This window comes from Phoxinus phoxinus (assembly GCF_949152265.1).
Source record: "Phoxinus phoxinus genome assembly, chromosome: 18".
In the NCBI taxonomy this organism is placed as follows: domain Eukaryota; kingdom Metazoa; phylum Chordata; class Actinopteri; order Cypriniformes; family Leuciscidae; genus Phoxinus; species Phoxinus phoxinus.
In genome coordinates, this window is record NC_136893.1 from 25,755,043 (window position 1) to 25,778,285 (window position 23,243).

At 40.1% G+C, this 23,243-nt stretch overlaps 1 protein-coding gene across 2 annotated transcripts in view; it reads left to right on the forward strand.

Annotated features, from left to right (window-relative positions):
• Window positions 1-10,355, forward strand: part of LOC306986294 (protein sel-1 homolog 3) — a 29,684-nt gene extending 19,329 nt beyond the window's left edge. Inside the window, exons 16-23 of one of the 2 annotated variants that reach the window (XM_079589399.1) lie at window positions 2,281-2,408; window positions 2,604-2,687; window positions 4,684-4,765; window positions 4,868-4,943; window positions 6,331-6,425; window positions 7,037-7,164; window positions 9,511-9,686; window positions 9,917-10,355. In XM_079589399.1, the coding sequence (XP_079445525.1) occupies window positions 2,281-2,408; window positions 2,604-2,687; window positions 4,684-4,765; window positions 4,868-4,943; window positions 6,331-6,425; window positions 7,037-7,164; window positions 9,511-9,686; window positions 9,917-10,152 (1,005 nt within the window). In that variant the 3' untranslated portion in view covers window positions 10,153-10,355. The remainder of the gene's footprint in view (window positions 1-2,280; window positions 2,409-2,603; window positions 2,688-4,683; window positions 4,766-4,867; window positions 4,944-6,330; window positions 6,426-7,036; window positions 7,165-9,510; window positions 9,687-9,916) is intronic. The other variant, XM_079589400.1, reaches the window with a different exon arrangement.
• Window positions 10,356-23,243: the final 12,888 nt, after the last annotated feature.

Here is a 23,243-nt window from a genome sequence, read left to right on the forward strand (position 1 = left end):
AAAAATTACAAAGAAAAGGTGGTCAAATTTATTTATTTATTTTTTCAAAAAAGGTGCTGTCAAGTTTGGAAAATGTCAAGAAAGAGAGTTTCTGTCAAGTATCAAATATGAAAAAAAAAAAAAAAAAAGTTGCTCTCAAGTTTGAAAAATGACAAAAAAAAGAGTTGCTGTCAAGTCTCTGTCAGAGTTCTGTCGCTTCGGTCTAGATCTTTTCTTGGTTTTGTGACAGAGCTCTGACACGTTTTGTCTCGTCTTTGTCTGAGTGCGCGGTTTGGAGCGTGCTCGAGCCGTCCACTCGCTTGTCTACGTGCCTTGTTATATGATGTGCGGGGCATGGTGTTTGGATCCCGACACGTCTGTCTAGTTTGGTTTCACTGGATCTGTGCTTTCATGTAGTCATGTTTTGTGTGAACACATGGCTTGTGATTTGTTTTACTGGCCATGTGCTTGTGTTTTTTGTCATGTTTGGTGTGAGCACATGGCTTGTGATTTGTTTTCCTTGTGCCATGTGCTCTCCTGTCGATTGTCTAGCCCCTCCCACCTTGTTACCTGATTATTGATTAATTTGCCCCACCTGTCCTCACTCGTTACCTGCTTTGTTTGCTCTCCCTATTTATTCCCCTTGTGTTTTCAGTCCTGTGCTGGTTCGTTGTCTAATGCCTTCTGTACACCTAAAGACTTTGAAAAGATTCAGAAAAGACTTTATAAGATTATCAGCTCACATCTAAAGACTTGGTTTCACAGACTCACAGTCTCAGACTAAAGATTTTACAAACACTGAATCTTGTAGTGACACTATTTACAAGACTACAACAAATTTTTTCCTTCATTAAAATAGGCATTTTTTTTTGTTTGATGAGTAAAAATATGTTAATTTATATTGTTTAATTACAATAAATCACTTTATTTTCCAGGAAAAAAAAATCAAATTAGACATTATGTGAACATCTCTTAATAAAGAGTTGACTATTTAATGGGATGACCTTACTTTTTCACATGACTGTATATGGGGGTTATGAATCTATATCATTATATGATGAGAACAATAGTTTGAACTAAATGTCTTGAAAGGGTATAATTTTAAATGCAGGCATGTCGATGTCTTCGGCAATATCGGTCCACTTCTTTTCTTTTTCCACTCTGTCGTGGTATAAATGGCAGTTTACATCAAAAAGACACGGCTGCTCTGCCCCAACCCGATCACACCGAATGCGTCTATACAGCACGCAGTGTGTTTATCGTGTAATATATACGCGAAAATGAGTTTTTACGTGCATAGTATACGCATGGATAGCACATGGGTAGGTTTAGGGTGGGGTGTGTGTATGTATTATACGCTTGGGTAGGATTAGTGCTGTGGGGTGCGTGTGTATATCACGCAATAAAGTGCGTATCATATGCACGCGCAAAACTGCGTATCATATCCACGTAAAATCTCATTTTCGCGTATTAATTGCACGATAAACACACTGCGTGCTATAGAGACGCATTTGCGTGCTCGACAAGGCGCTCCTCTTTATCCACGGTCCATTTTCGCCTACTTGGCGCTCGTTGTGTTTCCACGTCCGTCGACAAGTTTCTTTGTGACTGATGGCTTCCTGTTTCCGTCACTATGACTACGCTAGGACTTGCGATAATATCAAACATGTTTGATATGAAAGACTAGAGAAAGACTGGCATAAATCGGGTCGCCGACTGCAGATTATCCCCTCACTAACGATCGAGACGACGGGAGTGCGCCGAGACTCCAGTAAGATTCCTAAAGACTGCCGGTCTTTAGTCTGGGACTGTGAAAATCCTTTGGTGTACGCCCAGCATAAGGTACCCTCATGTTTCATGTTCCTGCCCAGTCCCGGTCATGTAAAGTCTTGCTCCCTGTCTTGTTTTCCCCACGGGGTAGTTTTTGTTTATATTTTGTTTTATTTTATTATTATTAAAACCCCATCAACTCTGCACTTGAGTCCTCGCTCCTTTCATCACCCGAAACCCTGACAGTTTCAAAAATGACCCCCAAAAAAAGAGTTTTGCTATAGAGTTTGAAAAATTAAAAAAAAAAAGTTCCTGTCAACTTTGAAAAATAACAAAAAAGAGTCGCTATCAAGTTTGAAAAATTAGATAGATAGATAAGATAGATCGATCAAACAAACATTGGCATCAATCCTGGCACCAAGAGTCATGAGTTTGATTTCTCTCATGCTTTCTTCTGTCATGAGAACTTTATACTGTTAAAATGTGTTCATGGCATAAGTGTATGGTGTATTGATCTCAGTGCTCTTTCAGACGGCTGCGTTCCAGTTCTTCCTGCGTGCGGCTCAGTTGGGTCACGTGGACGGCGCTGTGGAGGCGGCATCATTTCTCTCCACTGGAACTGTACGAGGAGTGGCGAGAGATCAACACAAAGCTGTGCTGTATGTCAGACTCATCTATACTCATCTAGCACTTCAATTAGGACAGCGGCCAACACACTATCATTTACTAGAAAAATATTTACAAATTTGACAAAACTTCTTTATTAATTCAAAAGCTGTCATTTTAATCTGATGGATAGATCGGTATATAACAATACATTGTTTCTCTCTTCTGTTGGGCTTCTGTTTCTTCAGGCTGTTGAAGCGAGTCAGTGAGATGAATGGCCACCTGGGCTTCATGGTTAAAGAAGCTCTTCAAACTTATCAAAGAGGATCATGGTGAGAGATGCATCCCTTCATTCATCCATTAACCCCTTCATCCATCAATCCCTTCATTGATCCCTCCCTTCATCCATTAACCCCCTTCATTCATCACTACCTTAAAGTGTCCCTGTTATTCTATTTTAAAGGTTCTTAATTTTGTTTTTGACGTCACCTATAACAGGCTTCAAATGTCATAAAAACACTTATCAGTGTTTTTTTCTCTAAAAAACAACAACAACAACATTGCACATAACCACATTTTTCAATGATTCTCGCATGACTCGTCTGAAAGATTCAGGGTGCTTCTCAATATCCCTCCTCGTCTCCTCGCTCCTCCGTCCTCCATCCTATGACCCGGAAACCGATCGAGCTCAGCCATCTTGAAGGACATCTCAATTCTCTAATTTCACCGTGAGGAGGCGAGGATCGAGGAGTGAGGAGGCTTCCAGAGGAGCTATGAGCGAGGATACACAGGTGTATCCTATGCGGAAGTGTTTCATTGACTTAACGTGACGCACGTGAAAATTCTCCTCCCCCTTCACATCAGTCACAATCATTTTATAGCTATATCATTTTATTGCAGTTTATATAAACCACACATGTCACATATTTCAACAGGGTATCTTGCTTTATTATTATTTATTATGAATTTCTTAAATAACCAAACTTCAACAACATAAGGGCAGATCTTTTTAGCGCTGCTGATGACGCTGTAAAGTGACGCTCGAGTAATCAGGTATTCCAATGTATAAAAAAGCTTTCATTCGATTCCTCCGTCCTCCTTTCCTTGCAGCCTTCCCCCGCATCCTCCAGGGGGTGGAGCTGAGACGCGAGGAAAGGAAGCGAGGAAAGGAAACGAGGATGCACAAATAAGAATTGAGAAGCACCCTCAGTCTTTCTAAATCTCTCCTTTCCTGATCTGATTGGTTTAGATGACCCAGTCTGTTGTGATTGGTCTACTCTGCTCTGATTGGTCGGATGACCCAGTCTATTGTGATTGGTCTACTCTGCTTTGATTGGTCGGATGACCCAGTCTATTGTGATTGGTCTACTCTGCTCTGATTGGTCGGATGACCCAGTCTGTTGTGATTGGTCTACTCTGCTCTGATTGGTCAGATGACCCAGTCTATTGTGATTGGTCTACTCTGCTCTGATTGGTCGGATGACCCAGTCTGTTGTGATTGGTCTACTCTGCTCTGATTGGTCGGATGACCCAGTCTGTTGTGATTGGTCTACTCTGATCTGATTGGTCAGATGGTCCAGTCTGTTGTGATTGGTCTACTCTGCTCTGATTGGTCGGATGACCCAGTCTGTTGTGATTGGTCTACTCTGCTCTGATTGGTCAGATGGCCCAGTCTGTTGTGATTGGTCTACTCTGCTCTGATTGGTCAGATGGCCCAGTCTGCTGTGATTGGTCTACTCTGCTCTGATTGGTCAGATGGCCCAGTCTGCTGTGATTGGTCTACTCTGCTCTGATTGGTCAGATGGCCCAGTCTGCTGTGATTGGTCTACTCTGCTCTGGTCAGATGACAAAGACGGGGGCACGTTTAAGCTCAAACCGGTGCGCAAAGTTTTGCTACGGTTTCCGGGTTGAACGACATGAGCAACGTTGAAACGTTGAGCAACGTTGTGCAATGGGGTTTGAGATACATGTTTTCTTGTTTGGTGTGTGTGTCAAAAATGTCAGCCCAATCAGCAGCAACATGTATATAAACCACACGGTATTAAAGAGATTAAAGAGACAGCTCGCACAATGAGTCCAAGTAAAGTCATTTACAAATGTGTCCGCTGCAGCTCGGTATACGCAACAATTTAAGATATTAGAACATACATGTTTCATGTTTGAATAAATAACCCTTATTTCTGCTTTTTTGTTCATGAATATTGTAATGGAAAAAGTGACAAGCACATTATTAAAAAATATTTTTTGCTCCACAGAAGAAAGAAAGTCATACTGGTTTGAAATGACATATTTCTAAAAGTTTATGTGGATATTTGTTGTCTGTTCAAGGGATGAAGCGTTGGTGAAATATGCCATTCTAGCAGAAACTGGTCTTAGTGTGGCACAGCACAATGCCGCCCATCTGTGTGAGGTGAACATCTTTTATATGTCTCCTAGCCAGTTTCATTTCCTTGTTTTTTTGTTGTTGTTTTTTTACATATATGTACCATTCACCTAATGTACGTGTTTCTAGGTGTTAGTCCACAGTTCTGCCTGTCAGTGGAGATATCACAACTACTCTACCTACAATCACATCCCCCAGGAAGCTGGTGAGCCTCTGCAGACCAGCAGAAATACAGCAGTGACAACTATAACACAGCTACATCTGTTAGAAGAATAAGGGCTGGTTCACACAGAGCGCGTTCTTGCTTTGAAGAACGCGAGACACAGGCAGTGGAATGGGGAAAAACCGCAAGGTCTCGAGACAAGTGGTCACACACGTCCGTCTAGCGCATTTATAAATAATGGGAAAGTTAGTGCAGTGGAATGGAAAAATGCGGCCCCTAAATATGATTTCATAAACACCTTTTATGACTTTGAATTCACCTTTGGCTAAGCCCCGCCCCCCTTAGTTACTGTTGCTACCTCCGACAACTTCATCTGGGCTCTGGTATGGTATCAACATGGCTTATGCTGTGACGGCTCTTCCTGCTGAAATTTTATCAAACTTTTATAAAGCAGCAAATAAAGTGTCCGATAGAAGTAGGCAAAAGTGGCTGCAGTATGCGCTCGATATTCAAGAAATACCGGAGAAACGCAAGCAACAACAAGGCATCCAAATAGAGGCAAAAGCATAACGGTCACAGTCAAAAAATGGACCACCGCATATCCTAATGGAGACGGAGGCTGGGACTAACAATATCAAGAGCAACACTGTTCATGCAAAGCTGGGTCTCTATTCACTTCTATAATTGTTATTACAAAGCAAACGGACTACGCGAGTATAAAGTTGTATTTATTAGCAGCGTGTGCTAGCGTATCAACAATTAGGGCAGAGAACCGAAATCATAACCTAAACCAGCATAAAACTGTCTAACTAGTAAAACTTCACAGTAAGAAAAAATAGAGCAGACAAAAGTGAGCTTGTTGATCTTGAGGGGTTTCGCTGACTGAGGACATCCACACAGTTTAATCCAAAAACGACACTTGTCAGGATTTGACTTCGGTTTTGGGAAGGGAAAAAACGGACACCCCCCTCCAACCTCTCTGGGAAACGTGTATCTGTGTTACAAATGCCCCAGGCACAACGTTTAACCATATTTCTGATAAAACGACGACGTAATAGCCTGCCGAGACCAAAAATATGAGACGCCTGTGTTGAAGTCAATGGAGCGCTGTGAAAAAGTGTCGGACCTCTGTGGAGCTCGTTCTCGGCTGCGCTGTGATTGGTCAATCTACATTCTAGGGCGTGGCTTAGCCAAAGGCGAATTAAGGCATTCACATTTTCACCCTGAACTGTGTAATGTTTTTCTCAAAATTCATGTCTAGCATTATTTTTTATTTCATATCTTGCATTTTAAATGACCTCCATTACAAATCTTGCAACTAAATTACAGCTTGATTTGAAATGATTCACAATAAAACATATTCATGCTGTGCTCCACCCTCTCTCTCTCTTTCTGCCTTCGCCTGTTACTGCTTCTGTGTCTTCTGCAGGTTTGTTGCGGATGGGAGAGTATTACAGTAAACTGGCTGATGTGGGGAAGGCCATGCACATGTACAGTACAGCAGCAGTGCATGGCAGTCCTCAGGTACACACACACACACACACACACACCATACCACGTTTACCATATCTAAACAGGCAAATATCAAATTTAGGGCTGGGCATACACATATATATATATATAAATTATATCCGTGAATTTATTCTATTGTATTTTTACTTCAGTTGAGTACAGTTACTTCACAGAAGTACAGTGCATGTCACAAAAACATTTCACTGCGCATCTTGTATGAGTATGTGACAAATAAAAACATTTGTATCCTTGAGAATACAAGTAGAAATATGTACACTAGTAGGGATTCTGCTATACTATTTATACAGTAGTATGTATAAGTTTGTATGTATATGTCTGCTCTGCTTTCATTTGGCAGAAATGCTGTACATTATTTACATATGAGTGACAAAAATTAACTGAAAAAAGAAATTGAGCAATTTGTTAGGCACAACGTGAAGTGGAATTTAGTTGGCCGATAAGAAATGTAATTTGTTGCATATAGAATACTATATAGTCTTATTATATTAGCTTTACTGTACAGCTAAATAAACCCACAGACATCCACTCCAGATTTTGTAGTAAAGTATATATATATATATATATACTGTATTTGAGTACAAGTATTTTGTGTGTATTTTCAGGGACACTTTAATCTGGCCATGTTAATTGAGGAGGGTTATGAAGTTCCTGACATCATTCTAGATCAGATGGGAATGTCGGCTGCACACAATATGAACCGGAGCGTTGTTGTGGGACATCTACTATCCAGGTCTGTGCTCTACACCCTCATTTGCTTGTTAGTTTCATGTTTTTTGAAGGAAAACTCTTCAGCTCTGAATTTGAATTACGCAAAACATGGTGCAAAACAAGTGTATGTGTTTGTGCTTGCAGTATGGTGTGTGTGTGTGTGTGTGTACATAGTTGTTTAGTTATAGTATATAGGCCAAATTTATAAACCTCAAAAATAAACAAAGATTCACAAAGGGACTTGATTTAAAGGTAATTTACAGCAAATTTGTAAGTAACCAACGTCTGTTTATTCAGCAAGAACACATTCAATTGATTTGATCAAATGTGACAGTAAAGACATTTATAACATTAAAAGATTATATTTCAAATGAATGCTGAACTTTTAATTCATCAAAGAATCCGAAAGAAAATCTTTACGGGCATGAATAGTCCTCACTTTAGATAAGCTCACAAAAATATTTAACTGACAACTACTAAATGTTTTATAACTACCTGAATTAATCATGAATTACAGTAGGAATACGTGTTAATAAAGCATTTATTAACACACTGAGTAACTATTACTATATAATAGTAATGTCTATTATTATATAATATGTTTAAATAATATGTAAATGTACCTTTTAAATCGTTTATTAATAATTGCACTTTCTAAACGATCTTGTGAACCACTGATAACTCCTAAATAACTGGGTTTTAAATAATGTAATAATTTAGAAATGATAAACTGATCATTAATCAAGTATGAAAAAACAGTACAAATATTAAACACATTATATATATGCTTATAAATCAATAATAAAGCATTTATAGCTGTATTTATTAATGTATATTAATGCTTTATAAATTATGAATGAACTATTTAGTAATGCTTAACTAATGATTCATAGCATGCCGTTATTATAAAGTGTCACCACTACATTTTTGATATTATTATATTAAAAGGTGTGTGTATCTACTGGGATTTTGTTGACGTTAGACTGTGATTTAATTGGTTGATATTTAGTGCTGTCAAAGTTATTGTTAACACACGTGATTAATCAAATATATGCAACACTTTTGATTATTTCATTAATATTTTTTTCTTTTCTACTTTTTCATTTAAAGGAACACTCCGACTTTTTGGGACTTTAGCCTATTCACCTCATCCCCCAGAGTTAGATAAGTCCACACATACCTTTTTCATCTCCGTGCGTGCTATAAGTCTGTTTGACGCACCCACCGCTAGCCTAGCTTAGCACAAAGACTGGATGTAAATGGTTGCAGCTAGCATACTAATCCAAATAAGTGCCAAAATAACGCAAACATTTTCCTATTTACATGTTGTGATTTGTATAGTCACAGAGTGTACAAAAAACAAAGTCACATGAGACACAGACATATTTTAACCGTATAAATACTGGGAACTATATTCTCTGAAGGCGAAGCACTGCTACTTGGGCGGAGTGATAACCGCAGCACCTGAGACGCGCCCCGTTGTTTCTTCTGTCAACAAAACCAACGTGACTAACTATCTTTAAGCGGACGTGAATGGTGATCATGGGTGATTTTGAGGAAATTTCAGATGATTTTTACTTGGTCAATATCCACAGCAAGTAGCCATTTCTTCATCCGGTCAGCGTTTTTAGTTGGAATTCTATGAAACATCATCATATTACCTGGTCTCCCCTGTTTATTGTCACAGCTCTTTACAATACAGCGAAAATCCATGATTGTAAACTACGCTTTTACTATTTATAAATTGCTGACTCTGTTACCCAAACTCTGAACGAACTCTCTGCTCCTCACCTCGGCGCGTCTCAGGTGCTGCGGTTATCACTCCGCCCAAGTAGCAGTGCTTCGCCTTCAGAGAATATAGTTCCCAGTATTTATACGGTTAAAATATGTCTGTCTCATGTGACTTTGTTTTTTGTACACTCTGTGACTATACAAATCACAACATGTAAATAGGAAAATGTTTGCGTTATTTTGTCACTTATTTGGATTAGTATGCTAGCTGCAACCATTTACATCCAGTCTTTGTGCTAAGCTAGGCTAGCGGAGAGTGCGTCAAACAGACTTATAGCACGCACGGAGATGAAAAAGGTATGTATGGACTTATCTAACTCTGGGGGATAATGTGAATAGGCTAAAGTCTCCAAAAGTCGGAGTGTTCCTTTAATTATTTTCTTTCATTTGATGTAAACAAACATGTCTTTCTTAAAATAGCATGCACCAATAAAGCCATTCACAATAAGACAAGCGACGTGCACTAAGAAAGTAAAAATGGCAAATCATGTGAACTTTAACAACGAGTGTAAGCAGTGAAAACACTTCCTTGTGAGCATGAATCTGTTCTCTCCTCATGACACTCTTCCTTCTGTAGATGCAGGGAGTTTGAGGATGGGGACGTGACTCCCTGTTCTTTAGTCCTGGGGAGGATCCAGTTAATGCGAGCGTGGAGAGACTTCACACACAGCTCTGTTCAGCTGCCGCTGGCCTGCGGGATGGCCGCCGCATTCAGCCTTTTCATAATCGCTGTGCTATTACAAACTCTTCTGGGTAAAACATACACCACTACTGTTCGAATTAAAGAGATATCTAAATAGACATTTCCCCCCCGTTGTCGATTTTAGTATTCACCAAGATGTATTGCTCCATAAAACGTTTCCCATGATCATTTTCCACTCTCTGAATATTCCATACAATAAAAATAAAGTGACCATGTCTGTCAAGCTCCAAAAATAAAGTACAATATAAAAAATGTAACTTTTGTACACTTTTACCATCAGCATTTTACTCTACGGCTTACCTGTCAACTGACCAATCATCAGAGAGACGTGGTGAACCAGCAGTCGGCGGGCAAGGGATCAGTCCACTGGAGACCAGTGCACACCAGCAGCGGAGTGACCGTCCTACAGCGGCCCACTACAGCCTTGCACTGCAGGAGACGTCGGATTTAATCGTCACCGTGACCGGAGTGTGTGTGTGTGTCATCTTTACGATGTTAATTTCCCATCTGCTTTGAACACTCACCCCGTGTTCGATAAAAACCCTTTACTTTAGGTTACCGCACTGAAACTGAACCAGTATAAATGGTCTGCATTCGCTCTGGATGAAGGCTTTTTTGGTAACCTGTTTTGTTTGCACTCAAAATCACATTTTTTTATGTGAAATTATGTCTGAATACTAGAATGTTTGCGGTGCAAATAAATGTCACGTGATACCTCAGACTGTTCTCTTCCTGTGGGGTTTCTTTCAGTCAAACAGCTGCACGTACTTTTAGTTAGCATTGCACAGAAGCAGAGCTGTGTATGCACATTTATAAACACAATCTTTAAAGGGTTAGTTCACCCAAAAATGAAAACAAAAAAAAAGTCAGCATTTACTCACCCTCATGTCGTTCCAAACCGTAATACTTTCGTTCATCTTCGGAACACAAATTAAGATATTTTTAATGAAATCTGAGAGATTTCTGTCCATCCATTGACAGCCTACGCAACTACCACTTTGACTCTTCAAAAAGTTCATAAAAACATCGTAAAATTAATCCATATAAATTGAGCGGCTGAGTTCACATTTTCTGAAGAGATTTGATCGCTTTATATGACCCTAACCCTAACAGATTGAATTTAGGTTTTTATTTTCATAAACATTCATCACCGCACACATCAGATACAGGCTGCGTCTGAAATTACATACTTACCTATTAAAAAGTAGGCGAAAATAGTATGTGGCAAAATAATTGTCCGAATGCACAGTACTCATAAAGGAGAAGGCAAAAAGTAACTGGATGACCTACTACTTTCGGCGAGATGTGCATACGATGAACACAACACTATCCCATGAGGCGACTGGAGAGGAGTTATGAATGGCAGTGAAGCGACGCAACTGAAGCTGGTAGGTCACATGATAATGACAACATGGCGAATGTAGTAAGTCTAGATTTCATTCATACTACACACAGTCATACTATAGAGAACTCGTGAAGTAATTACTTATTCAAAATAAGTACCTATTCAGGAGAGTATGTGATTTTGGGCGCAGCCACTGGTTGCATCCAAAAATGTAGGCAGCTGACTTTTCAGAAGATCAAGCATGTTTGCTTGATGTGCAAGAACCAATGAGGTTCATTCTTGTGTTACGCAGCACGTTTGAGCTTCTGCAAGAACCAATGAGGTTCATTCTCGTGTTACGCAGCACGTTTGAGCTTCTGCAAGAACCAATGAGGTTCATTCTCGTGTTACGCATCACGTTTGAGCTTCTGCAAGAACCAATGAGGTTCATTCTCGTGTTACGCATCACGTTTGAGCTTCTGCAAGAACCAATGAGGTTTATTCTCATGTTACGCAGCACGTTTGAGCTTCTGCAAGAACCAATGAGGTTCATTATCGTGTTACGCAGCACGTTTGAGCTTCTGCAAGAACCAATGAGGTTCATTCTTGTGTTACGCAGCACGTTTGAGCTTCTGCAAGAACCAATGAGGTTCATTCTCGTGTTACGCAGCACGTTTGAGCTTCTGCAAGAACCAATGAGGTTCATTCTTGTGTTACGCAGCACGTTTGAGCTTCTGCAAGAACCAATGAGGTTCATTCTCGTGTTACGCATCACGTTTGAGCTTCTGCAAGAACCAATGAGGTTCATTCTCGTGTTACGCATCACGTTTGAGCTTCTGCAAGAACCAATGAGGTTTATTCTCATGTTACGCAGCACGTTTGAGCTTCTGCAAGAACCAATGAGGTTCATTATCGTGTTACGCAGCACGTTTGAGCTTCTGCAAGAACCAATGAGGTTCATTCTTGTGTTACGCAGCACGTTTGAGCTTCTGCAAGAACCAATGAGGTTCATTCTCGTGTTAGGCAGCACGTTTGAGCTTCTGCAAGATTCATTTTATTGTTGCTGTTTTATTGTTGCAACCCTGCCATGGACACTGCTTGCTCATCTTTGGAAGCTCCTTTGAGGGCATCTTGAGTAAAACACCTCCATATTTAACATAGCATGTACAAACGATCTGAACCGGAAGTGATGTGACCTGTTTTACGGAAGATTGTTGCGCATAACCCGCGTTGTTGATATATAATCCTATATAATCCTTGAATTTTTGCTGAAATTGCAGTTGTGGGTGTGAGTTCATTGCTAAATTATAATGCAGTTGTCACTGCTGTAAACTCCCATATAAAAATAGTTATTTAATAATTCAGATTGTAGGCTCCTGGGCTTCAGCCTGGACATGCTCGTCTGCAATAACAGAGGATGAAGCAAAAAAAGCCCAGTAACTAGGTTGTGCTCGCTTGGTGGTGGGTGGCTCAGTTAACATCTTAACATCTTTAATAATCTCCTCAGTTCTTCCTCAATGCTAATCAAACACACATTCACAAATATAAAGTGATTTTTTATTTCAAGTGACGGAAATACTTTTAAATATTACTGTTAATCACTTTGCCCTCTCAGGCTACAATATTGTTGTTGATTTGAAACAATTTCCGTGTTCACTTCTCACAATAGTGTATCTGGATGGGAAGGGACTGTGAGGAATTGATCAGATTGTTTTAATTAGTAATTTATTATATGCTATTGCAAGTTCCCTATCAAAGGTACTGCTGCTGATAGTGGAATTAACAGAACACACCATCCTGAACTTTGTCTTGACGTCAACAATAGGACGGGATTAGTTCTTCCTTATGGCCCAGTGTAATGATTACATGCTTTATTGTTTTCTCAGCTGATCAACTGAACAGATTATTTCACACGTCACCAGTCAGATTTTTGTCATTCCATCCAGACAGGGTTACTTCTCCAAGCAGTGATGTCCGTCCCCCACACTTCTGAGAGCGGCGTTTAGACGGACATGTAAATGGGTCAATGACATGAATATTTTTTTTGTGCCAATATTTTTGTCCCAAATTCCCTTTTAAAATAAAAACGATTTAGTTAAAAATAATTTTTCGTACATTCAAATAATACATATTATGGTTTCACTTTAATTTGATGCTCCCAACACATTCTGTTGACTATAAGTAACCCTAACCCTAACCCATGTTGCACCTGCATGTCCACTAACTCTCATTAGAGTGTTAGTAGAGTATCAGTAGACCTATAGGGTTACGGTTAGAATAAGTTGACATGTAGTTGCAAAGTTACTTATAGTCAGTAGAATGTCTGTTGGAGGAGCATCACAATAAAGAGTTAGTCGATTAAGATTAAGCAGACAGTCTACCAAACCTCTAATGAGAGTTAGTTGACAGGTAGTTGCAAAGTTACTCATAAATGTTCAAAGGGGACCATCAAAATAAAGTGTTACCAATATTATTTATGCTTTGGTATATTAAACTCCCAAAATGTGAGGTGGCGCAACCGTCCACAATGAACACAGGTTAAGAAAACGATGTAAAATGGTGTTTTAATAATAAGAGATTCAAAATAAAGTATTATGACATAACAGTGGAGCTGGAGTGCCCTTGATAGCCACCAGAGGACACTCCACCCCAGACTATTGCCACTCAATCAACAAATACACTTTCCATAACCCATTTCCTGGACTCTTTATTGTTTGACCACTTCCACCTGTGTGTCATTAGCCTTGATAACTCTGTCTAATATGGTTTATTCAGTCATTCTCTGTGAAGTCTCGATTAGTGTCTTACTGCATTTCTGAGCATTCTGTTTTTTTTTTATCTTCTCCCTGTTATTTTCCGACATTTGATTTGATTGTGTCAAATCAACAACAATATTGTAGCCTGAGAGGACAAAGTGATTAACAGTAATATTAATTTCCAAGTATTTCCGCCACTTGAAATAAAAAATCACTTTATATTTGTGAATGTGTGTTTGATTAGCATTTAGGAAAAACTGAGGAGATTATTAAAGATGTTAAGATGTTAACTGAGCCACCCACCACCAAGCGAGCACAACCTAGTTACTGGGCTTTTTTGCTTCATCCTCTGTTATTGCAGACGAGCATGTCCAGGCTGAAGCCCAGGAGCCTACAATCTGAATTATTAAAGGGGTTGTAAAATGGCATTTTCACAAGATGTAAAATAAATGTGTGTGTGTGTGTGTGTGTGTGTTTTAATACAAAATACCCCACAGATGTTTTGATGTAGCCTGTTAAAGTTGTCACTTTTTGAGGGTGTCACTCATGTGTGTTAGCAGCTGCATTACCTCACACACACACACACTAAACTGACAGAAACTGTTCTGCCTTTAATGTTAAAACGGAGTCAGACAAAGATGGAGAGACTCAAGAAGAAGTGACAACATGTAGAAGCAACAGGACGTCTCTGAATGGTTAGTTGATGAATTTATGTTGCTGATGTGGAGTTAACTATCTTCAATTAGCATATTCTGTCATGATAATCTATAAATCGCTCGTATAGGAACTGTTGTGAGATGCACACAGAGTGACTTTCTATTGCATGTGAAAAGATGGATGCTAAAGTTTGAGCTGACTCATAAATGTGCTCGACTACAACAACTCTTCCTCTTCTCAACATGGACTGTGTTCAGGGGGCGGGGCTTATGTACATTTTAGGGTTGGTGATGTCACTAACCCGGGAGGAATGTCGTGTAGTCCCTACCAGCCGTTTGTTGTAGTCCTGTTCTTTAAAAGCAAATATCTTCCTTTGCTTTGAACTTTGAGCGTTGTAACTTTGCAGATGTTGTTTATGCTCAAACAGCAACATTACACACTAACTACAGTTAGAAAAGTGAAATCATACTTTATATGGGAGTTTACAGCAGTGACAACTGCATTTTATGACCGAACTCACACCCACAACTGCAATTTCAGCAAAAATTCTAGGATTATATAGGCTTATATATCGACAATGCGGGTTATGCGCAACAAACTTCCGTATTCTGTAAATACATCCGACATGACAAGCTTATTGTCCATCCCCCTGCCCAAAAGCATAAGGATTAGAAAGGCACCAACCAGGAGCTGGAGCGAGAGACTAGTTCTCTGTGTTTTCCTTAACTTGAGCTCATATAGACTGAACTGAACTACATTTTTTATGGATAGCAGGACCATTGATGATACGCATCTCCTTCCTGTTTCAAATGGTCTTGTTATGGCGCATTTCAATGTCTGCAGCATCAGAAATTAATTATCTGATTACAGAAAACACCGTTCATATCTTGGCAGTATCGGAGACCCATCTGGATGCTACTGTTCTTGACTCAGAGATTTCCATTGATGGCTATAATATTTTTTTGAAGGGAGAGGGATAAACATGGGGATGGCATAGCAATATATCTGAGTTTATCTCAGATGGTTTAGAATCGTTATGGGTCAAAGTGCATCTTCCTCACGTTAAGCCGGTGCTGGTCGGCTGCTGCTGTAGACCTCCCGGGACTGATGTGCGATATCTGAATGATTTATGTGTGTAAATTGACAGAGTTACAGATGTGAATGGTGAAATTTATTTTTACTTGGGGATATGAACATAGACTGGTTTTCAGATCAATGTCCAATGAAACAAAATATAGTTTCATTGATCGATGCTTGTAATCGGTCTCAGATGATCTCTCAACCAACCAGAGTCTTTACTAACAGTGCTGGACATATTTCTGCCACTTGCATAGACCATATTTATACAAATATTCCTGTATGCTGCACTAAACCAGTTTCTCGATCTGTGGGTTTTAGTGACCATAATATCATAGCAATTACCAGGAAAATTTATATTCCTAAATGTAAGGTCAATATAATACATAAAAGGATGTTCAGTAAATGTATTCCGGAAAGCCTGAGGCCTCCTTAAATATCTTTACGGAAAGATTCATGAAGATTGTTGATAGGCATGCCCCTATGAGAAAGTGTATTGTAAAAGCGAGACCAGTCCCAAGGCTGAATGAGACTATCATGAAGGAAAGAGATGAAACCAAATCTATATTAGTAAAGACTGGATTAGTGGAGGACAGATTTATGTACGGTCAACTGAGAAATCAGGTTACAAAACTGAATAGATCTATGAAAAAATAATATTACATGCAGAGAAAAATGCTGTAAAGAGCTCTGGAAAACCCTTAAAGGTGCTCTAAGCGATCTCGCACGTTTTTTTAGGCCAAAACATTTTTTTTCACATACCGCAAACATCTCCTCACTATCCGCTAGCTGCCTGTCCCCTGAACACACTGTAGAAAAACGCGGTCTCTGCAGAGAGCCCAAGCTCCACAAACAGCAGCAAAAACAAACTGAGCAATAAACAGAGCGACCCACACCACGAAACATAACAAACTGTTCCAGCCAATAACCGACAAGAATGATGTGGGGTGGGGTTTGGGGGGTTATTGCGTGGATGAGGAGGAGGGAGGGTCTAGCTAGCCTCCGTTTTGTTTGATAATAATTCAAACATCAACAAGAGGTTATGCCAACCGAGATCGCTTAGAGCACCTTTAATAAAGTAATGGGGAGACGGACAACTGGAGGGGCTTCCTTTGTGGAATCAGAAGGCAAGTTTCTGACCAAACCATCTGATATAGTGAATTATTTTAATGATTTCTTCATAAATAAGGTCCATGCACTAAGGCAGATTATGGACAATACTGATTACTTAGACTTACCAATACTTAGATAAGAGTTACACTTTCCAGTTTAATAATGTGGAGGAGCGGGAAGTAAGGAAGTTGTTGAAGTCCCTGCCCGAACACAGCTCAGTGGGTACTGACATGCTGGACAGTAAAGTGCTTGGCCTGGCAGCTGACTATGTTTGCGGTCCGTTATGTCAAATATTAAATGCATGCTTAATGAAAGGTGTTTTTCCCACTATCTGGAAAGAAGGTAAAATTATTCCCTTACCTAAAGATGGCAGACTAGCACTCACTGGGAAGAACAGTAGACCTATCACTATTCTCCCAGTTCTACCAGAAAGACTCGGGAGAATAAATACTGTGACAATTACACATTTATTAACAGCCCAGCAAGCAATCGAGTTCTTTGGCGTAGGCCCCGTCCGTAGCTCGCAATCCGAGGGTCCGGACTCTGCACCTCCTGCCTGAAGACGAAGGCAGGGGCGCAGCCGACCCCCTGTGAGGTATGGGAAGGGACCATTTTGGTGGTGTTGGGGAGGTTGGAGGGAAAGACCCGTCTCGGTGGTGTTGGGGAGGATGGAGGTGAATGGAAGCATCTGCAAACTCAGACGTGTGTAAGTACCGATCTTTTATACCACAAGTATAAGAATATGATTGGATAGATGAGAAGGTAATAAGTGACGTAACGATTGAGTCTTCCTGGCAGAACTTATGCTAAAGCTTTCATTTCTTAGTAAACTGATGGAGAGAATAGTTCACTCACAAATACCAGAATACTTTGAATGTAATGGCTTGAACACATATTTCCAACATGCTTATAGACATAACCAATTAACTTGTTCCGCCCTTACACTAATGACAGATGACTGGCTCAAGGAAATGGATAATTTAAAGATGACTGGTGCAGTATTACTTGATTTTAGTGCGTCAAAGATCACAATCTACTCATTGGTAAACTAGAATGCTATGGATTTAGTCCAACTGCCATCCAATTTATGAAGAGTTATCTCACATGTAGGACGCAACGGGTTTATGACACTGGCAGCTGGTCTCACTCTAAGGTCTTGGACTGCGGGGTCCCGCAAGGGAGCTGCCTGGGACCACTTTTATACGCCATCTTCACAAACGATTTACCATCAGTTTTGTGTAAAGCAACAAATGTATGCTGATGAATCCACATTGTATGTTGCAAAAACTGTCAGTGAACTGGACATTGTTTTATCAGCTGAGTTAAATATGGTTTTTGATTGGATAAAACTAAATAAGTTGGTGCTGAACATCTCAAAAACCAAATCAATTATCTTGGGATCGAGTCATAAACGGTCATTAACACCAAAGATGAGTTTGAACTTGTCTGGTAGATAAAGTAAAATGATTGGGCACAATTATAGATAGTCAGCTGTCATGGGTAGAACATATTGATATCATAGTGAAGAAGATGGGTTGTGGTATCTCTATAGTGAGGAAATGCCTTTCTTATGTCCCTACACACATCGTGGGACAGGTGGCTAAATCTTTAATTTTATGTCACCATCTTTCAAGGTCACAGAACTGATATGTTTTAAGTAAACTGAACTGTTTCATTGTTTTGAGGTTTATGACTTTTTTTTTATTATTTTTTTTATTTAGACGATTTTAAGTTTAACTGAAACGGCTGGGATGTCTATTTCCCAGCATGCTTTGCCGATGGCACTCGAAAGGGAGAGTAAATGCTAAAATTAAGTGTAATATAATGGGGGTTTTTTGTGCTAGATTAATGTTAAATGGGAGATTTAGTAGTGATTAATGTTTTGTTATGCTTATTTTTCTAGAATTTCTGTTAATGTTGGTTTTAGGATAGTTACCATCATGATGACAAGTGGTGCATGAGCTTAATTTGAGAGCAAATAATAATCCCATTATATTGTTGCACTCATACAGCAAGTGCTTCTGTATAACATACTATTGCTAATATGTTAGCCAATTAGTATGTTTGTTTGTAGATTAGCTTATTAAGGCTAACTAAATTTATACTAATAAAAGTGTTCACATTGAGATTACATGAAAGTTTCAAGTTTATTGTATGGATAGTGTACTCCAACATTTTCAAGTTAAGAACAATTAGAATGTATAAGTACAACATTCAAATCTGCTAGTTCTGCTTACTTAAACTTTGAATTTCATAACTTAAAACATTTGAGGCAATTGATTGCCTTAAATGTTTTGAGTTCGGCCAACTTATTCAGGTTTACAGTGTAGTCACTCCTCAACCCTGCAAACATTTTGTTCTAAAATATAGATAATGATCAAATTATTTAAATAAATCACCCCCTCAATGTTGTTTGATTAGTTTTGTTTCAATGTTATTTTTGTTTCAATGTTATTTTCATTTAATCAAATAACACAAAGTTCAAACTAATATAATTCATAGAATATGTAATGCAATTATATCTGACATATACTGTACAGCTTCATTGTTAAACACTTCACTTAAAATATTGTCACGGCCTTGCCTGGCTCCTCCTCCTGCTTGTGCGCTGTGTCTGTCTCCCACAGGTGAATTGGGCGCAGGTGTTTGGAATCGCGCTAATCAGTTCCTGGTCTGGGCCTTTAAAGACGCTTCAGATGAGACCGGGGGAGAGAACCACCGCCGCTCCATTTCTCCCGCACCGTTTAGGATTTTGTTTTTGTTTATTCATTACACTGATTGCTTACATTTTTATGTTTAAGCCAACTTCATTACTGACTGTATAACATTTATTCTGTTACCTTCTATTTATTTAATAAATCCAAGATATATATTTATATATCACGATTCCGCGTGTGGTCTTTCCTTTACTCTGTTGCATGCTTTGAGCCAGGCATGTAACAGAATTGGGGATCTCGTCCGGGATTTTGAACCATCGATCGGTAAATATGCGTTTTCTTGCATTTCTCAATTGGGTTTGAGGGCAATAGTGTTTGTTGTTAAACGCACTTAGTATTATATAGGCCGTTTTTGATTAACGTGTCTAATTTGTTGACTGTATTCGGATCCTTGGGTGATCCGGAGCAGTAAGTTGGATTGAGTAGCCTATTTAACGCATGGTAAATTATTGGGAAAGACACACGCGGATCAGTTTAAGGTTTGTATTTTTTTTTGTATTATATCGGTGCGGGAGAAAGGGATATAATTTGGTTCGTTTGTGCCTGGGGTTGTTTAAATACAGCCAGGTTAAAATTGAGTGGGTGCGGGCCTTCTCTGTGGTTGCGAGACAAAAGAAAAAAAATATATTTTTTTTGTGTGTGTAGTCATTGGAGCTTTGTGAACCCTGAAAAGCGGTTAACGCTTGTTTGTTATTTTAGTTTTTTGTTTTTGTGCTATATCCTGGGCGGAGGACACAGTCGTGGATACCTGCTTTAACGGCATTTTGTCGGGGAAGTCAGGTGCCGCTGATATCGTGTATTAAAAATCTCTGTTCTTGGGGTATGCATGAAGTGGATAGATGTGCGCAGGGCAGCTCCGGGTTTTTTTTTTTTTGTCTTGTAGCTGCAGTGGGGTAGCCGCACTTACATATTGATAAACGTGTTCATTTAAAACAATTTTGGTTTAGAGGTTAAAATAAAACGGCAGAGTTACTAAATGGATATTTTGGACAATTTTTTAGCTGCTCCATCAGATCAGGTTTTAGATACGTTGACTAAGGAGCAGTTGTGTGATGTTAGTGAACATTATAATTTTGATTTGGGCTTGAAAAAAAATGCGAAATTGGCGCAGATAAGGCAGACTGTTCGAACTAAATTGGCTGAAAGAAAAATTCTCCCATCAATGGATGAGTTGGAGCCTGAAGGTGCTTCAACGCCACTGGCAACATTGGGTGAATTTGACGGTAATATTGGCCTTACTTTTGAGCAACAAAAAGAATTGTTAGAAATGCAACAGAGAGAAAGAGAAGCTGAACGTAGAGAAAGAGAAGCTGAACGTAGAGAAAGAGAAGTTGAACGTGAGGCCGAACGTAGGGAGAGAGAAGCTGAACGTCAACTAGAGTATGATAAAATCAAAAGTGATCGAGAAATTGTTTTAGAACGCCTTAGGTTGATAGCAGAAGGAAAAATTACTGGTGATACTGGTGGCGATGTTCCGACTGGACCAGCGCGCACCCCTGATATTTCTAATATGGCCAGATTGCTACCAAGGTTTAATGAGAAAGATCCGGATGTGTTCTTTTCACTGTTTGAAAGTGTGGCAGATGATCGTGGTTGGAGTGATCCTGAACGAACGTTGTTACTCCAGAGCGTTCTAGTTGGAAAAGCGCAGGAGGCGTTTATTGCTTTGTCGGTGCCTGAAAGAAAGATTTATAAAAGCGTGAAAGATGCTGTGCTTAAGGTATACGAGTTAGTTCCAGAAGCATATAGACTGCGTTTTCGTAATTGGAAGAAGGGAGAAAAGCAGACTTACACAGAGGTAGTAAGAGAGTTGAACTGTCATTTCAATCGTTGGTGTGCTGCAGTAGGCGTCTCTACCTTTGAAGAGTTGTGTAATTTGATTGTTTTAGAGCAATTTAGAAACATCCTCCCTGATCGAATCGCAATATATATAAATGAGCGGAAGGTAAAAACAGCAGCAGACACTGCAGTTTTATCTGATGAATATGTTTTAACGCACAGGCAAAATTTTAAAGAACATAATCCAGTAAAGGGCTACCGCGAGCAGCGCTTTGGACGTTTCAGTGAACGTTCGGGATTTTCTAATACCCCCACTAGTCAGTCTGTTGCCAAAGAACAGTCTCGTGGTAGGGCGGATCCGGATGCTTGTCATTACTGTTTAGAGAAGGGGCATTGGAAGAACGAATGTCCGGCCTTGAAAGCAAGAGGCCAGAGGAACAAATCTGGCGCGGCAAGACCTGTTGCCCTTGCCGTTTCTGGTGTGCGCACACAGTCTGAGTTCATCCACACCGAGATTAAGTCAAACCCTGAAGTGGGTGTGGCCTCCTCTAACTTGTCTGAAGACAGCCTTGTTGGGTCTAGCAAGTATAGCCGTTCTGATGTAATTGAAGCCGATGTCAATGATTACTCTCCTTTTATTACAGATGGTTTTGTATCATTGGTGGGCCGTTCTGAAAAAGTGCCAGTTAAAATTCTTAGAGATACGGGGGCCAGTGAATCTTTTCTTCTAGAGTCTGTTTTGCCTCTTTCTAGCGAGTCCAGTACTGGTAATGTTTTAGTGAGGGGAATTGGGTTGCAGGTTGTAACTGTCCCTCTGCATAGGATTGAGCTACAATCAGACCTGGTTCAGGGTGAGGTTGTCATTGCCGTGCGTCATACGTTGCCTGTAGATGGTGTACATCTCATCTTGGGTAATAACTTGGCTGGTGAGCGTGTTTGGCGTGATGTGCCGCCATCTGTGGTGGTTAAGAGTGTTCCGTCTATTCCATCAGGTGCTGATAGTAGCCTGCAGAGCTTACCTGAGGTGTTTACTGCTTGTGCAGTAACACGTGCCATGAACCGTGCCTCTGGAACGGAGGTTCTAGAGAAAAAGCGTAAGCCTGATTTACAGCCTATTGTGTTGCCAGAGTTGCCATCTTCTCTGTCATTTAGTGATTTTGTTGTAGCTCAGGAGGAGGACTCAACATTGAGTGAACTGTTTGCTGGGGTTTTGCCTGTTGAGGAGCGACATAGTGCAGCGAGGGGTTATTTTGTTCAGGATGGGCTGTTGGTTCGTAAGTGGATGCCTCAGATTAATGATCTGTTTGAGGATCCTGTTTTCCAGATAGTAGTGCCCATGAAGTTTAGAGACTTGATACTACAGACAGCTCATGGTGATATAGCGGGCCATTTGGGGGTGCGGAAGACGTATGACAGACTTATGAAGTACTTCTATTGGCCTTGCCTAAAGAAGGATGTGGCCTGCTTCATTAAGACCTGTCATACCTGTCAGTTAACTGGAAAGCCTAATCAGGTGATCAAGCCAGCTCCACTTTACCCTATTCCAGCTTTAGGTAACCCATTTGAGCATTTGCTAATCGACTGTGTTGGACCATTGCCTCCATCGAAGTCAGGGTGTGTTTATCTTCTGACTGTGATGTGTCAGGCCACCCGTTACCCCGCTGCTTATGCGTTACGTACAATTTCTACCAAGTCAGTGGTGAAGGCTCTCTCTCAGTTTATCTCCATCTTTGGCATTCCGCAGATTATTCAGAGTGACAGAGGCTCTAATTTTACATCACGTATGTTTTCAGAAGTGCTTGAGCAGCTGCGTGTTAAGCATCAGCTTAGTAGCGCTTATCACCCCCAGAGCCAAGGTTCTCTGGAGCGTTTTCACCAGACGCTCAAGTCACTGCTTAGGGGCTACTGTGTTCAGCTCAGCAAAGACTGGGAGGAAGGGCTTCCATGGTTATTGCTGGCAGCACGTGAGGTAACACAGGAAAGTACAGGTTTCTCACCTAATGATCTGGTGTTCGGCCATAGAGTTCGTGGGCCTTTAGCGGTCCTGCAGGATAAGCTGAAGTGTCCTGAGAGTCCCACTAACTTGTTGGAGTATGTAAATGGCTTCCGTCGAAAATTGTTCTTAGCTTGTGAGATGGCTGTGGAAAATCTGACTAAGGCTCAGAAGAAAATGAAGAGTTGGTA